Source organism: Mytilus californianus, unplaced genomic scaffold (genome assembly GCF_021869535.1).
Source record: "Mytilus californianus isolate M0D057914Y unplaced genomic scaffold, xbMytCali1.0.p SCAF_9, whole genome shotgun sequence".
Taxonomy (NCBI): Eukaryota; Metazoa; Mollusca; class Bivalvia; order Mytilida; family Mytilidae; genus Mytilus; species Mytilus californianus.
This window is the reverse complement of record NW_026262745.1, coordinates 34,095,201-34,114,382: the sequence shown is the minus strand read 5'-3', so window position 1 is coordinate 34,114,382 and position 19,182 is coordinate 34,095,201. Positions and strand designations below refer to the sequence as shown.

General features: G+C 31.9%; 1 protein-coding gene across 6 annotated transcripts in view; it reads right to left on the bottom strand.

Annotated features, from left to right (window-relative positions):
• LOC127715604 (inverted formin-2-like) overlaps window positions 1–16,586 on the bottom strand; it is a 79,402-nt gene extending 62,816 nt beyond the window's left edge. Inside the window, exons 1-3 of one of the 6 annotated variants that reach the window (XM_052221688.1) lie at window positions 16,365–16,586; window positions 15,799–15,866; window positions 9,703–10,352 (exon numbers count right to left, since the gene is read on the bottom strand). In XM_052221688.1, the coding sequence (XP_052077648.1) occupies window positions 9,703–10,336 (634 nt within the window). In that variant the 5' untranslated portion in view covers window positions 10,337–10,352; window positions 15,799–15,866; window positions 16,365–16,586. Of the gene's footprint in view, window positions 1–9,702; window positions 10,353–10,533; window positions 10,654–11,971; window positions 12,018–12,120; window positions 12,199–15,798; window positions 15,979–16,364 lie in introns of those variants that run through there. The other 5 variants (XM_052221687.1, XM_052221686.1, XM_052221690.1 and 2 more) reach the window with 5 other exon arrangements.
• Window positions 16,587–19,182: the final 2,596 nt, after the last annotated feature.

The following is a 19,182-nucleotide window of genomic DNA, read 5'->3' as shown; positions in this document are numbered from 1 at the left end:
CAAGTGGAAGTAGCGTATCTCTCTTTCATCGTGTACACCGCTTTACGTGCCAAAGTTAACATGTACAGTTAATCAAAATAATTTATGTCGTGATGTTCCAAATTTACATATAATTGCGCAACGTTTAAGATCGATCGAAAACATATTTTATGTAAATGGAGAAATCAAATTAACATAAAGAAAATGATTATTTGACCTTTATGTGTCATAAGCTTTACACAGGTCTTCGACACACTCAAGGTTTCACTTCTTTCAGAGTGCATATGATCCCTTGTTTGTATTTTCAAAATGATTTACGATATTTGAGAATCGATAAACTACTGTTGCCTCTTATTTTTCTTATTACGAAATGTCATGTGTTATTTGCCAAACGTAAAATTTAAGTTAAAGTAAAATTTCCTGAGCCGCTAGTCGAGTGAAATTTCTTATGAAGACTGGTGCTTGGCGCAAATACCCCTCCTGAACATGATGTAGGTCTATCTTTTTAAAATAATTTGCTATTAATCATATACCCCTTTCAATTATTACCTCCCTGACTTAACAGCGAGATGAAAAGACAAGGTTGTAATAGATGCAAAGCAGTGGCATAGAAGTAAACTAAAAAGAGGAGGCGGAAACTTCTGCAAATGAGGAAAAACACCTTTTCTACAGTTTAATAGTCTAGAAGTTAGTCAATGTCCTGTTTCATTTTCATTCAGTTATATTTTCATTTTTTTTTAACTAAAACCTTTTGGGGCGCCCCTTGTCCCTGGCTCATACGGTCCTGTACAGTATATCAACATTTGAATTTAAATACATAACTTTTATCAAGTTTTGTATTTTTCATGAAACTGGGTTGGCGTTTACATATATATTTATTTATTTTATAAGTTTATTCAAATCATATTGCAATAATCCAGACACCTATATATTGTATGCTATGAAAAAATGTCTTTAATGTACCAAAATGTACTTATGATTAAGTACAGGTTATGGTTAATAATGTTTTGACGGCATTAAATTCGATTTCCTCAGACATTGAATGTAAGCTATAAGGTGTGTTAAAATGTACACAACAAAATTCAGGTAAGTTAAGGTAAAATACTTTCTCGTTTATAACATGATTTATCGCTGTGTGAAATAGCTGTACAAGTAACAACTTACATTACAATAAAATATAATGTCAGCAATCTTGGGTCAGAAAAGTCATTTTTCATTCACTAAATGCCGGTTTTTGTTTTGTCTTTCGTTATAAACGGTTTTTTGTTGTTGTTATTTTGCTTTAGCTTTTTAGTTTGAAACTAGTAAAACTATTATTAGACAGGCCCTTCTACATGTATATTTAGTTAGTATTAATTGTGTTAGAAAATATCGTTACATGTATTGAGGAAGTTTGGGTTAAGAAAAATAAATCCTTACTATTTATTAGCTTCTTAGTGAATTTTATATTCTGTACCAGATATTCCAGTCCAACTTTACAGTTAATCACAGCTTTCACGCATTGTACCGCTTCTAGTAACACCAAGGCATCGGACAACTGACATACTCTCCTAGTACTCACAGAATCAATAAATTCCAGTAACACTAATAAACCTCCAGCTTCTAAAAAACTTGAAATCCAGTCAGAATCACTATGTTGAAGCTGTTTCTTCAGCGCTACGAATGTTCTCATACTTGGGTGCTTCATCATTTCAATACATAGTTCTGGTTCACAGTTATCAAAAGCAGGGTTAACAAATGCTCCAGTGACAAGTTTTTTAAACTTTCCTTTTTCTATTTCCCCGCCCTTCCCAGTATAATCACCTTCTTTAAATTGGATTATGACATCTTCATCAGAAGCAGAATCTTTCACTTGTTCTTCATCTTTTAATTTTACAGATTGCGAAACGTCTGATAACTCATCATCTTTTTCAAAAATTGTGTCCCCATTATTAACATCGTGACTAATCTGTATTGTAGGTGTCGAATGCAAGTCGAAATCACTCTTTGAGACTCTTGTGCCCATGGAAACTGTCGTGTGGAGTGTATCGTTCTCCTTTTCCCGTTTCAAACATTGGAATTTACCACAACAGAGTCGAAAACAATTCATTTTTTTTAAATTAAATTAACTTTACATTTGTATTAGATAATATTCTCGTGTTACTTTCCGACAGTTGACATTTCATATGTTGTCCTAATCAATCTCTCGCCCTATTTGTCACATTATTCATAAATAAACCTTTTAGCAGTTTATATGAAAGATATAACATGCTGACTTGTAGAAGGAACGTGTAATTTTGATGTAAGTCTTCTTCGTTCTTTTTCAACAATTGGTATTTCAAGAGAATACGAAACTGTTACTCAAAAGAGTACCAAACCGCTGCTGAATAAATAAAATAACTAGCTTTGTACACACTAATATATCCAGCGAAGAAAAGCATCATAAACTTACTTAAACATGAAATATTCTGGCATACTGTCTAATACGATTATGTATTAAAATACTTAAACATTGTAGACTTTCGCCTCATTTATTCATTTTCCTATTATGTATCTCTCTGGTTTAAATCATTATCTTTAAATTGTCATAAATGCTACAAATAAGTATAGTCATTCAAATCTGACAACAAAAGGGTCGCTGCTACTTTGTTAAAATGCTTTATTTCCGGATCACAGATTTAATGTGTTGGAAACGCCTTTAGCATTTTTGAAATAAAGATGTAAATCATACGTCTAAATAGAGTATAATGTTATGTGCCCAATAGCATCTTCTAATAACGGGAAAGAAGGAGATGTATTTGTAGATTAAAACTGGACAACCAATGGACAGTTACCTGGTAACTTATCCTGAATGACTTTATTCTCTTGCAATTAAAATTACTCTACATGGAGAAAAATGGATTGGAAAGATGTGGTAAGGATATTTTTCATTTGGATTTTTAGATATATCTGTACATCAATATTTAGAGTTTTAGATATATCTGTACATCAATATTTAGAGTTTTAGTTCGAAGACAATATATTTTACATCCAGCTATTTAATAACTTTATCAGTCAAAAATATAAAGACATGCAATTGATAATATTGTTGTCATTTAATCATTCCATAATTTCAATTTCATATATGTGATACTATTTTATTTGCGCAAATCAGTGGCGGATCCATAGGGGACGTGGGGGGGCAGAGGTTGGAATCCCCTTTTTTTGACGATCAATGCTTTTGAATGGGGACATATGTTGGACACCCCCCCCCCCCCCCTTTTAAAAATGGCTGCTGGATCCACCACTGCAAATTCATACAATTCATACTTGCTTTGACGCAGTATATAAGAAGATTGGTATATTTTGATAGCATAATCCTCAAATGAAAATATATATTTAGAAAAAAATAATACCCCCAATACTGAGTTCTTTTAGATCAAGTATTGTTGTTTGCCGATGTATGTCTCGATTAGGATAAGACAATGAAATCAAGATAATAAACAAAAATTGAGGGAATCGCATGAATTCCAAAAGGAGAGACTAGTTGCGTAGACAGGGTATGCGTCTCCTGTCCATGATATTTCACACGTATAATTATTGGCGATAGATAAAGGAAACAGTAGTATACCGCTGTTCGAAACTCATAAATCGATAGAGGTAAAAACAAATCCGGGCTACAAACTAAAACTGAGGGAAACGCATCAAATATAAGAGGAGAACAACGACACAACAAAAACACAACATTAAAATGTAACACACAGAGAAACGAACTATAATATAACAATGGCCATTTTCCTGACTTGGTACAGGACATTTTTAGAAAAAAATGGTGGGTTGAACCTGGTTTTGTGGCATGCCAAACCTTCCGCTTTTATGGCAACGTCAAACACAACACCAAAACGACAACATCACATGACAGGACCACAATACAAATAAATGGGAGAACATATAGGACAAAGAAACACACGAATAATAGCTAACAAAAAGTACTAGGCTTAAAATTCAATACGCCAGGCGTGCGTCTCGTCCACACAAGACCAACCAGTGACGCTCAGATGAAAAAAGTTTGAAAGCCAAAACAAGTACAAAGCTGAAGAGCACCGAGGACCAAAACTTCCAAAAAGTTGCGCCTAACACGGCCAGGGTTTTCTGCCTGGGACAAGAACATCCTTACTATATAGAATAATTTATAATTTTGCAAACAGTAAATTTTATAAAATGACCATATCATAGATATACATGATAAAACCGAAGTGGGGACTAACTACAGAATAAAAACGGATACATATTACAAAGTGGGTTTTGTCCCTTTTACCATAGGAAAAACTACCTGATTAATCCAATATTTAAGAAAATGTTAACTTGTTTCGCTTTTCTGGACGTCTCCGATACATTAAGTAAGTGCAAAACATTATATTATACTACATATCACAATGTTACAAAATATTGAAATATAAGCATTAACGAGAGACGAAAGATATCAAAGGGATATTTAGACTCGTAAGTCCATGATAAACTGACAACGCCATGACAAAAAATGAAAAACGACCAGAAGACAAACAACAGTATATACAAAACAGACAACATAAAACTAAAGACTGAGCAACGGAAACTTGGAGTGATACCAGGTCATACGTGTTCTTAAGAAATGGTTATAATATTTCATTGTACCATTTACTATAACAATAGTAACTAAATACAATGTTGTTCCATTCATAACATGATTGATTAAATAAAATAACTTACGATTTTAGGATGTTCGTTCCAAAATTCAAAAATGATGTTTATTTCAAAGGGTATGTCGCATAATGCAATAATTTAGGTGAACAATACAGTTTGTAACATGTCCTAGATTTTTATAGACCCGTATTTAAAAACGAGAAATCTCACCTGCAAAAGGATTATTCTGGGTATCTGGATTTTTCATATGACATGTATGATAAAAAATGGATATTATAGATTCTATGAAAAATTGACTCAAATGATTAAGAATTTTAAAAAAATAAAAAGATGCATCTTTTTATATATTATAAAATTGAGAATGGAAATGGGGAATGTGTCAAAGAGACAACAACCCGACCATAGAACAGACAACAGCAGAAGGTCACCAACAGGTCTTCAATGCAGCGAGAAATTCCCGCACCCGGAGGCGTCCTCAGCTGGCCCCTAAACAAATATATATACTAGTTCAGTGATAATGAACGCCATACTAAACTCCAAATTGTACACAAGAAACTAAAATTAAAAATATTACAAGACTAACAAAGGCTAGAGGCTCCTGACTTGGGACAGGCGCAAAAATGCGGCGGGGTTAAACATGTTTATGAGATCTCAACCCTCCCCTATACCTCTAGCCAATGTAGAAAAGTAAACGCATAACAATACGCACATTAAAATTCAGTTCAAGAGAAGTCCGAGTCTGATGTCAGAAGATGTAACCAAAGAAAATAAACAAAATGACAATAAAACATAAATAACAACAGACTACTAGCAGTTAACTGACATGCCAGCTCCAGACTTCAATTAAACTGATTGAAAGATTATGTCTTCATCATATGAATATCAGGCACAATCCTTCCCGTTAGGGGTTTAGTATCATACCATCATAACATATATGAGAAGAACATAACCCGTGTCATGCCAACAACTGGTTTTTAAATAATTGTGTTTAGTGCCGATGCAAAGACCCTATAAGTGAATCAATATTAACGCCAAAATATGCAATCTTTAATGACCTGACAACAGTATCGTAACTATATCCCTTCTTAATAAGTCTATTTAAAGGTTTTGTTAGCTTCAGAGGTGAATACTGACATTTTTGTGCTTTATAAAGAATATTTCCATAAAAAATTGGATGTGAAATACCTGAACGTATAAGAAGTCTGCATGTTGAGCTATATTTACGAATGATGTCCTTATACCGATGATAAAATTTAGTAAATGTTTTGACTAGTTTGTGATATCGAAAACCCTGATGTAATAATTTTTCAGTAATACATATATTTCTCTCGTTAAAATCTAAAACATTGTTACATACACGAGCGAATCGTACAAGTTGAGATATATAAACACCGTAAGATGGTGACAAGGGAACGTCACCATCTAAAAATGGATAATTAACGATAGGAAATGAAAAATCATCTCTTTTATCATATATTTTAGTATTAAGCTTTCCACTAATGATATAGATATCAAGATCGAGGAAAGGGCAGTGGTCATTGTTAGTATTAGCTTTATTTAAAGTAAGTTCAACAGGATAAATTTCTTTAGTATACATACTGAAGTCGTCATTATTGAGAGCCAAAATATCATCCAAATATCTAAAAGTATTATTAAATTTGTGTATCAGATGTTGTTTTGATGGGTCTTTGCTGATTTTTGTCATAAATTGTAACTCATAGCAATACAAAAAAAGGTCCGCAATAAGTGGTGTACAGTTAGTCCCCATTGGAATTCCGATAACCTGACGATATACGGAATCTCCAAAGCGAACAAAAATGTTATCTAGTAAAAATTCAAGGGCATATATAGTATCAAAGCATGTCCAATTGACATAGTTTTTTTGTTTATTGCTACTAAAAAATGACCTAAAAGAGTTTGAACATATATATTCACATTCTGACTTTTTAAATGCCCATTTAATTAGGTGTGTGAATTTTTTCTTAATGAGAATGTGAGGCAATGTGGTATATAGGGTAGAAAAATCAAAACTTTGAACAGATTCAAAATCACCAATATATGCATGTAATTTGTCAAGTACTTCCAACGAGTTCTTGACACTCCAAAAGTAATTAATTCCACTATTTTCGAAGGCCTTATTTGAACAATTTATTATCAGGTTTTTGATTGTACCAAGTGTACTTGTAAGAAGAATAGACAATTTAGTAGTGGAACAATGGCTTGAAGACGAAATAAATCTATATTTGTAAGGTGTTTTGTGTAGCTTCGGAAGCCAATACATAGTTGGGACTTTCATTGTATTTGGTTCTGCTTGTAAAGCGGTAGCTAAAAGTTTATGTTTGTTACAGATGTCGTTTTCTGAAAATGGAGTCAGTTGGAATGTTGGTGAATTGGTGATTTCTTTTTTTAGAACCTCAATGTAAAATTTACGTCAAACAATAATAATATTATTAGCAGCTTTATCGGCCGGGACAAAAACAAATTCCTTGGCTAGTTCTTTTAGTTTATGTTTGGTACGAGAAATAGGTTTATTGTGGTTATTGTTAAGAGTAAAATGTTCTTTAAAATGTTGAATACGTATATCAACTATGTTCATTACTGAATTAAAAAAAGAGTCCAAAGATTTTTTGTCAGCTTTTTCCCGTTTTGTCCATTTCAAACAGTAAGTATGGAGTGAGTCGTGGATGATATTACGACACTCATTCCAATTAATAATTGACGGGGGACGATATTTAGGTCCTTTACTGAGGAATGATTTTAACTCTCGGTCTTGAACGATGTTAAGATCTCCTGTTATAACATGGGAAATGGGTCCATAAAAGTATTCGGAATTACTGCAATTATATGAAGTAGGTGTATTTTCACTGATATTAACATCTTTACACAATTGACTATAATTAAACACAAATTTCCGGGTAGATTTCTTGTAAATATAACAAATAAGAGGGAGCTCAGTATTATCAAAATATCCCGGAATTTGTTCTTTAACAGAATGGTCGTTAAAAATACCGGCAATATTTACAAAATCAAAACCTTTATTAACATACTTTATTTTAATAAACTGTTTTTTATGATCTTCAGGGCGATCAATTTTGGGAAACAGTTTAGAATAACAATATGCCATTATAATTTGAACGATTTCATACTTAGGACTGCTATATGAAATTGTGTTGCAATCCTCTAAAATTTTATTTAACTTATTAACCGGTAATGAACAGAGCTTTGTTAACAGATAATGTCTGTCGTTGTTTTTTTAAATAGAAATTAGGTCCGAAATATTGGTATAATTGGTCCGAAATTTTCTTTGATTGCGATTTTTTCTACGACCATGAGAACGGTTTTTACGAACAGTTTTAGAAACTATACCCAATTTTGTTAACAGAATCGGTTCTTGATATATTACCAATTCCCATGATATTATCATTAAGACCAAGAGGGTAGACTGTCTGTAATTTTTTAATCCAATTTAATTCAATTATTTTCCGGGATCGTACAAACTTTGAATGAGATTCACCAGGCTGCTTATTTACTACTTCTAAAGGTTGAACTGCTAAATATTTAATAGGATGATTGTGCTTCTTAAGGTGTTGATAAATGATACTTTTGAATTTATTGGGTCTTTTAAAACGATACAGATGTTCTTGAGTGCGTTTAGATAAATATCGTCCAGTTTCACCTACGTACTGAATACCGCATCCCGGTTTGTTTCAAGTGAGTAAATAAATAATACTGTTTGTTTTTCAAGTTATATCAGTTTCAAAATTTAAAGAAAATGTGCGACCATTAAACGTGGACCTTACCGTATTGTTGGTGGAAAGACGGGGACATGTAAGTCATTTTTTGGCATGACACTTATCGATAGAAGGGTAACCACGATTTTTATTGTTAAAAATGTTAGCGATGGTAGTATTTTTAGATAAGCGATTTTGAAGATTGAGACGTGTAGATACCCTTTGAACGAGTTTAGTATTTAATATTTTTCCATTTCTAAGCTTCATATTTGTTTTTTGTTTGTGAATTATATTAGAAAGGAGCAAAGACTGGCGTCCAGAATATGAACCAGCATACAATGAATTAAATTATTTAAAAATGATAAATCTGTTCGGCTAAAGATGTCAAACGCTATCCGTATTAATTACCCGAAAAAGAAAGGGTATATCAGGGTAGCGACTGACGTCTGACTAAGTAGTAGAATGGGGCTGAATATTGTTGGATTTGCTTTTATTAAATATTTAATGCATTGTCTGTTTAATCAAGAACTGTTAGTGAACTCACAAAACCATACCCCCACCCTGTAATACTTTTACTATATTAAAGTATTTCAATTCGATAATGTCCCTTTAACATGTTGAACCGGGATCAGATTCCTTTATACATATCCTCAGTTATTGTCCTACAACTGTGTAACGTTTTCATCAATAATCGTCTAGCCGTTTAGAGGAGTTGCACTTATAAGGCACATAGGCAGACGAACAGATAATGTGATTCCTACATACCCCCAACCCCCGAAAAAAAACCTTATTTGTGACGGTGTAGAAAGACCGATCGGTTATGAGAGTAAGATCAATTGATTGTGGTTTGCTTTATGTCAAGTGCAGGGTAAATGATTCATCCATATTCAGCACGAAAACAAATTAACAATTAATGCAATATACACTAGTCGTCAGATTCCGACCAGACGTGGCAGTGTATCTATCACGTATATAAAAATGCGAAGTTTTGTGAAAACTTTACATAGGTTATGCATGTGTTATTTAAGAAATTACAAGTTACACGGTCAAGGTTGAATAACAAACACACATCGTCTTAAGATTACAAACGAAAACATGTAAAATTGTTTCAGTAACGTGGCATAGATCTTTATCAGGGTGAAATTACCGTATGCTTTCCTTTAACTACTTTTCATCTAGGGATCACATTAATCTGTTATGAAGGTCATAGTATAATGACATTGTAAACACAGTAGATAAGATACAGTTATTGTCTTGCCGTCTTATGTACTAATTAAATCGATCTTTTATACATATCTGTGCTTGAAACTACTACGAGATCCACATTGTTTTATCAAAATTAAATGCTTACCTTTAATAAGTTTTTTTGTATCATTTTCAGCTTTCACCAGATAGTCCAAACCAAGTTTAGAACTGACCACTGCCTTAATACTGTCAACAACTTCTAGAAGTAATAAAGCATCGGCGAGCTGTGTCACACGACCACTACTTAAAGTGTCAACACAATCTAATAACACGGATAAACCCTCAGCTTCTAGAAATCCACGGGTCCAGATTTTATCATTTTGTTTAATTTTCTTTTTCAATAATGTAACCGTTTTAATTGTTGGAACGTGCATCATTTTCACACAAATTTCTGGTTCACAGTGTTCAAAGTCAGGATTTGACAAAGCATCACTTATTCTGTCTTTCATCTTGAATTTCTTTTTTGATTTTGTATTTTGGTCTTCTGACTTAATGTCATCTTCAAAACTATGATCTGTTTCTTCTTTATTCATTTTCTTTTTATCTATTTCATCTGAATTGTGCAGTTCCACTGTAATTTCTGTATCTTTCGTGTCGTCAATTAACTCGCGCGCTTCGTTTCTCGGACTATCAATATCATCTGCATCATTTTTAACATGTTTTGTCTTATTTCTTTTTTTCTTCCCTCTATGTGATAACCTATACACAGTGTTTCGCAGTGTCCTGAACAGGGTAGCCATGTCTGTTTGTTGTCGTCTGCAATTATCCAACCGTACAGCAAATAAATAACATTCAATATAACTTAAATTTGTTTACTTTCAAATCAGATGATAATATTGAAATCACATACAACCAGGAAATTTAGAACTTGCATGACAACATTCTAATATTGAACTCTCATATATTTAGATGCATAACTTAAATAACTTTAATTTACCTGTTTAAGACTAGAAAACTATACAAGTCCTATCATTTCCGGAGTTAAAGGGTCAAATATTTTAACAGTTCAGACAATATTGAATGGTGAAATACTGTTTTGTTTATTAGATGCTCGAGGCGGATCCTATTTACATGTAGGCATTTCATTACATAAATATTAATCACAATTAGTACGTCTGTCTAGTACTTCGTTGACGAGGTTAGTAATTTCCTCTGAGAGAAATGAAGAAAAATAACGTACCTGTAAAATTTTGCCTTTTTCAACTAATAAAGATACCTTTCTTTTTTAAGTTAAATAAAAGTCACCTAGACAAATACACTGCTATAGCAAGTAAAATATTCATTGAGATTATTATCTAAAAAATATACCTAGCAATTTAAAATACATGTACATTTTTTAAAGTTCGTTTTTACACTAGGTACGTGCGTATACGAGTTATGTAAGATGCACAACCGTGGGTGTATATTTATTCAAGTGAATTATTGGGGATGGTTAGCATTTCTATTGATTTTACAACTCTGTCGCGTATAGGAGGGTTATTATATTATAAAACCGGTCTACAATCTTGAACTGTTTACCATATATGATAAAGGAGCATTAATATCTAACGACTTCAAAACCAGTTGAATTGCAAGTTTTGTCTAATGTTAGGGTATAGATAATGTATACTAATATAAGTATATATACACAGTAAATGTTCACATGAATACACAATAGTGTAAATAATGATCTAAACACAAAAATTATTGGTTATATTTGAAACTTTCTATTCGTGACCCATGTTTACTATAAGCAATCACAACTTTTGAAAATGGGGATAAGTCCATACTCCATGGTTTCAAAAGAAGTTATAGATATTAGTACGAAATTTCTCTAGTATTTCCTTGGCGGAGCACGTTTTCCAGCCAAAAACTATAATAGAGTCTGTAGTGTCTTATAATTGTACTTTGAATGAATAAATGATTAAATGGATGGCTATCGACTTTCTTTCAGATAAATTGTTTATTTGTGGTTTGCTTTACGTCCAGTGGCAAATGTTACATCCATATTCATGAGGAGAGCAATTCAACAATAAGTCTATTAGGTATGTCCTGCAAAATGTAGGACAGGAAATTCGGACTGCAATGCAGTGGAAAACTGGTGTATGTCATATATAGAAAACGGAATTGGGCTTTCCAACAGGTCACCATCAGTCCCAACAAAAAGTTGTTGCAAGGGTTTTTCGACGTTTAAATAGCATGGCACTCTCCTAACACAAGACATCGAATTTAACCTCCCTAGAAGAGTATAAACTATATCCCCCTTTTTCGAGTTCAATGTCAGCGGTAATGAATAGTTAAGTTAATATACATGTAGTAAGTAAGCAATTGGGTGGACTATTAACCAATGTTTCAATAAATATAATATATGTGTAAGTATGTGTGACATCATTTACCTCGGACTGAATTATATAGTTCCTTTCTACCTAAGAATCTCGTTGAATGACACAGGATATCTGTATTTTAAAATATTTTAAAAGATTTAAAAAAGCAAAGATCCTTGTAAGAATCAACATTATATCAAACTTAATAAAACTTCACCGACCTGTTAGATTCGTCCATGTAACTCCTCTAAATAAAGAAAATGTATACAAGTACCTTTGTGTGATTACATGTCATTCACTCACTGCCTCCAATGTGGAAAACAAAATAATGATTTCCCGTGGTTATGTTAGAGAATAAACTTGTCTATAGATTTGAATTTATTCTTTTTATAAAGATTTGTTTTTATCTATCCTCGAATGGTACAGTGCTGGACTGTGATGTGAAAAGTAATACAGAAATAAATATGCCAATCTATTTATTATTAAACTCAAGAAATTATGGAAGAAATGAGGCATCAAGTAAAGAAGAAAAGACAACACCAGGGTCAAAAGAAAAAGACGAAAATACAAACAACCGTACAAAAAACACTACAGAAAAAATTGATGGACACGATACACACAAAAAAGGGATAAACTTAAATGCTCCGAAAAGCCAAACAGTTCGTGTTCTACAAAGGGCACCCATTGTGTTTATTGTAATAACTACAAATCGAATAAAACCATGGTAAAGAATCAATAATACATGATGATGAAACTGGTTTCATACCAAACCATTTCCATTATCAATTTTATTCATATCAAAGTATGCCTTATTTCAACTAATATGTGACTAAAATTGAATCAAAGCAAAAAAAGACAACATTACTAATGTAGATATAAAGACAACACAGTACTAAGATTAATGCTAGAACAAAACTACTATACACAGACAATTTAATTCATTTAGATTTTAGAATAGATTCTGATAAAATTTTACAAATCTATTAACACTTCAGCTATCAAAAAACCCTGGAAACCCTTATTCATGTTATTTCCAATATGAATATTGACGCATAGCATATAATACTACAGTGACGAATTTTGAAGTGGAAACCATACACTTGATCAATGGGACGACGAAAAATAATGTGCTAATTTTAGCCTCTTGTAAAAACAATAATATGGTACTTATAGACTGACAGCTTAATTACATAATTATGGAAAATGTCCAAAAATATATTTCATTTCCATAGTTATTGTAACCAATTAATATAATATGCTGTAATTAATAAAAAATAGGGTGTGCGGTTGATTTCAGTGAAACGGCAAGATCAAATGCTCATCAAAACAGACATTTAGATGTCACCATGCTCGGTCTTCAACTTTAGACAACTGGCCACACATTGAAAAGATAGATTTGTGAATGAATTCAAAACAGATGACCGATGATCTGATATCAACACTAAGTTCTTGATGAGAAAAAATGGATATAGAGACAGCACCAACCATTAGCGAGAATTCTGAACTGGGACGGGAACAAAAACATAACGTGGGTCTTTTTCGATTCAAGGGAAATGAATCATTTAGTTGAATAGTGGAAACTAAATCATAGAAAGTACAAAATATTAATTGTATTGGTGTGCATAACACTAGGCCGTATCAAAGATTGCTCCCAGTTACACAAACGATTCTCAAATTACTTTATCTGATAAAAGTGACGCCTTGCTTCTTAAACTTTGCACACTGTATTTTAAATAGATTCTAAATAGTAACATTAGACTAAAATTACTTCGAAATCCTCAGGTTATTAGGAAAAAATTATACAGATTTATAAACCTCAAATTTTAAATCTGGACTTTTTCGAAAGTCTTTCGCAACCATTGAGAAGTATATATATATGATGCTGAAATATCACGTTTAATCCTAAAAAAAACAACCTATCCTCGGGCTACGTAGCTGGTAATATTTTAGCAACAATGTTGCATTTCAACGCAATAATCAAGTTTTTTTTAAATAAAACAACTTGAAAGCGTACTTAAAATTTTAATGAACTTTTGGTTCAAGGTCATTATGTTGCATTATGATGCGATTAAAACAAAATCATTTATATAGATGAAGTGTCGAATTTTGGAGTACTTTTGAAATAAAGAAGCCCTTCGTTTTTTATTACAACCCTTATTTATCAAGTGGCAAGTGGCAAGTTGTCAACAGATGCTCCTCGAACCGCACATACGTCATTTATTTAGAAACCGAAATTGTTACAATACTTTCTCCAGAGACCCAATGCACAGAAAAAAAAAATCATTTTTGAGCATCCACTTTTAACAATTTGACAGGGGTTCCCCTGACCCTTGCTTATCCGCCGGGTGTAGGGAGACATGGCAAAAAATGTTGCTAAAAATTTGAAAAAATAAGTAACATTTCGAGGATTTTATTTTAGTAACAGTAACTTGAACTTTGTTATATTGACTGCAGGATCAATAGGCATCATCCCCTTCCCTATATCTTCCACCTGTATAAATTTCATCCCAATCAGGCAAGGGAAACCTAGTTACAATCCAGCAGAGGAACCACTTTTTCATTTTGGTACAAGTGCGCTTCAAATTGAAACTATTGACCCTTAAATCAATAGGCGTCTTCTCAGTTCCTATGTCTTCCAGCTACATGTATAGATAATTTTATTCCACTCAGACAAGGGAAACTCAAATTTCTTTCCGGAAACCATATATTTAATCTTTAATCTATTTTTAGTAACAGTGGCCTTAAATTTGAACTTATTGACCTAAAATCAATAAGCTCTTTCCTATTTTCTGTGTCTTTTATCTGTTTAAGTTTCAATGCAATCCAGACACCATTTGTTTCGAACACACAGACGGACGGACAGATTGAAAGATGGACGGAATGACAGACAGGGTGATGAGTATATACTTCCAATTTATTTTTTTCGTAGAGCATTATAACAGTTTGTATATTGTAAATACTTAATGGAGTCATCCTTATAATAGTCGATACTACGGAGTAAGTTAAAAATACATTTCGATAACTCGCAATTGATAACATTAATTAATCTCACAAATCCGAGATTTCAACTCTCCAAAGAAAAAAAAAGTAACTAAAAGTTTATAAATATTTGACTATAAAAGTAGCTGGTATAAACTGACATTGATTTTTTTAATGAAAATAAATTGAAGTAAAGAATATTTATTACTCTCTATTCTTTTAATGACTACGTTCTTCATTTGTAAAAAGTTCAAATGCTATAAAGGTCATATTAATTGAAACATCACAAAACAGATTTACGAGTCCATATGGTGATAAAATACTTTGAAAAGTCCCTTTAGAATTCATGGAGTGACATTTTGGGTCAAGAAGAACGAGTGGCCTAGGAAATCTAAAACCAGACAAGGCACACAGTTACATACCTCATCATTGAACAGTTTTTGCTGAACACAATACCAGAATTTTAGCATTGTAAAAAGTAACAATTTAAAAAAGTATGGATCTTGCATGTATGGTTCTTGGACAAAACTCTATAATCAGTTTTTTGGTCGGTTCACGATAGACAACTTCGACTTTTTAATGTTCCCCCTTCGTGTCCATAAGTTCGTATTTTGATAAGAATGCGGATTGACGCCAAGACTAATTAAGTCAATTTTTTGGATATTTGACGGAAATTTATTATCTATAAATCAAGAAAGACATATACTATCATTACAAAAAACCTTTCAACTGTGTCCAGAAAAATGAAAATTACGTTTTTAATTATCATTTTATAAGAAATTGCTTCCCCATGTTTTAAAATTTAAAAAAAAATATGAGAATGTTTTTATAAAACATTGCATGAGTAATATATTTGACTTCAACTTCCTTATGATTATTGTGATAATTGTTTAAAATAAGTAAAATGTAAGTAAACCTACCATGTTGATGCCTTTTTGAATTCTAAACCTGTGACCAGGATGCAAACTTTATACACTCTCTACACTAACTAAAATGGTACGAAAATCATCATATCAGTTTTTACTATCATTTAAGTGTATCATAACAAAATCTTATACAGCTACCTCCAACGCTGGCATGCAGAGAAACAATTAATTGTTGGTTTTAAGTTTTAAATTGAAAGGCCGTCTAGGTAAAAATACAAATGAAAAGTTTAAAAGTGATTTAACTGATAAAATTGACAGAAATATGTGTATTTATCTTACTGAATCAATGTAGCCACATAAACTTATAAATGTGCAACAAGTGAATCACTGTCGACAATTTACAATTTTTATTTTTAAATTGCATTTTTGTTTTTGCAATGTTAGAAGATAAAAACTGTTTTTTTTTTCATTTTAACATGATAGTACATTTCATTTTCTTGTTCATTTCCGTATGCAAGACGCCTATTTAACAATTTGATTTCGAATAAATGCACGAGCACGCGCGCGGCTACTTTCCATTGTACATAAACATAGTATAATGAAGTATAAGTAATACTCACTTCTTTCAAAATTTTATTTCCTTTTTCTTTGAATCTTCTTTCTATCTAGGAATATAATATCAATTAACTATAGTTGGTATGAAATATTTTCTACTCCAAAGAAAATCTGGTGACGTGTGCCTTTAATAAATATATGAATCTGTAATTTATTCATTTACTGTTTATCCCCATGATATGACACTAACATTTTTTATATTGGTCAAATTTGAACATACGTTTTTGTATCGTATGGATGTAATTGTCAAAATAATACTTAAATGTTGGTAAAAATAACTCTAAGTATTTGTGAGCTGTTTGTACCATCGAGGAAACAAATTTATTCAGAGACACTTGACCAACACATGTGTCGTGGTAATAAAATATGGATATATCTCACTTATTTCCATATATGCCAAACAATATGTATACCATTCTATAAATATGGATGAGAACTGTATGTACATTTATCGCTCCGTTTACTATAACAATCGTATCTGATTGTGTAATTATATGCAATACATTACATTACATATGAAATATTATAATTACATATTATCATGATTATTTGATTATCACTCTAACGTTGAAATTGTGAGAAAATGCTATAAAGTATTGATATGTATTTTCAGACGATATTGCTATGTCAAATGATCCTGATGTGACTGATGTCTGGCCTATCATTTTCCATATAACCTTAAAGTCATATGATACTTCAATTTAAGAAAAAGTTGAATAGTTTTATATACTTGAATGGCCAATTTTTATTATAAAACACCTGTACTTGAACTTTAATTTAAACAAAAATCTTATGAAAATCTTCAAAAATGTACTGCTATTGAATTATTGTCTTTTCGTACTCTTATTCGCAGATAGCTTATATATATATATATAATTTCCGTACGCAGTGACATTAATCCCGAGACCTCTTAATAGAACTTCTTCGGCAACCGCACAGCGCGAGTGCGAGGGAACAACCGTGATGAAAGAAAAGGTAAACAAACGTGTACTGGAAGGTGGATAGTTAAATTGATTCTGAAAAAAATAATAAACCAAATCATTTAACAACTGTTATGACGAAGTTAATCAGCAATGGAAACGCATGGAAAGTATAAAAAAGGAAAAAACATCGCTTTATCATTATAATCATCTCACTTATTTTTCACGTGCTCCATTATTCTTAGTTGATTGTTTATTAAGGACACGATCGGTAAACTTCGGCAACAAATCTCAAAAGTTAATTAGGAGTAAACGTTTTGAAACATTTCTGGTGGATTATACTTTATTGAATCGTAATAAATGTAGAATAATGTGGGACTTATAGTTTAGTATATATAGAAATAAGAAGATGTGGTATGAGTGCCAATGAGACAACTCTCCATCCAAGTCACAATGTGTAAAAAGTAAACAATTATAGGTATATGCATGCATTGGTTAAATAATTTCCTTAACATTAAAAATACAGGTAACTCGTTTCACATGACTGTAATAAATGCAAGCAAATATATTGCCTATCCCAAGTTTTTGATTACTGTTTTTTAGTAACGATGTTTAGATCTTTTTTATTTCCAATGTTCAAATAACATCGGTCGTTCATATATATCTTTATTCTCACAAACCAAATTACAAAGGTATAGAGATAATTATACATATTTCAATACAATTACATAAATAAATAATGTACGAAAGTAGATAGAGGCATTTACAATTGTTCACCCAGAAAAGTTCAATTTGTTATTGATCTCCTAAATAAGTTTATACATCTCATTCAGTTCTGAGCCTGTTTTTCGAATTCATTAAGTCATGAAACTTCAACGTGTTAGTATATATGAATAAGAAGATGTGGTATGAGTGTCAATGAGACAACTATCCATCCAAGTCACAATGTGTAAAAGTAAACAATTATAGGTCAAAGTACGGCCTTCAACACGGAGCCAGGTCTATTCCTAAAAAGAATGTAAAACATTATTTTCTACAGTTATCAAAAGCTGAACAATTAAAAATGTAATGGTATTCATCACCAATAGCATCTAAATTGCACAATACACACTTTCTGTTTTCTCTTTCTAAGTTTGGATGTGTTTAGTTTCCTCCAACTTAATGTTCTGGAGATGGACATTGCACTGGCTGACTTTTGATACCGGATAACCAATTAAAATGTCTCTCCGTCCATTATGGAATTTGTTTATCTCTTTGGAAAACAGTAAAATAAGAAGGAAATTGTCGAGATACATAAAATTTAAAGTATCCTGACGGCCATAGAACATTATACAATTAATTTTCAATAGATACTTGAAATCCGAAGAATTGGGATCACATATGTTGTTAATGTAGTTATTTACTTAGTTGTGAGTGTTGACAGGATAGTGATAAATATAGATGAACTACTTAAACCCCTATTTTGACCTACAAAATGGTTGCTATTGCAAAGGATATTTTTTTATTTTTATACAATGAAGGGTCACAGAAATTTCGTTATTTTTTCTCTCTAGTAATTAAATAGAATTTCCCCTAAATATTAAAAATATATTAATTTTATACATAAAATTACAAAAATGTTACGACTTTCTTGGGTAAGATTTAATTCTGTAAAACATTAATTATAAAGCATAAAAAATATCTACCTCAAAGTACTGGCCATATGTCCCAATCAGTTCCGCATGTATAATATAATTAAAATTTGTTTTATGATAATGCAATATTATTAAATACACAAGACAGCTTTAGGCTAGACAACTTAGTGTTTTTATTTATGTTTTATATATTCCCTTGTCAGTCAAACACCACGTCAGAGTTTATACTTCTGCAGCAAACATGTCTTGAGACTTATTAAGGTTCTATA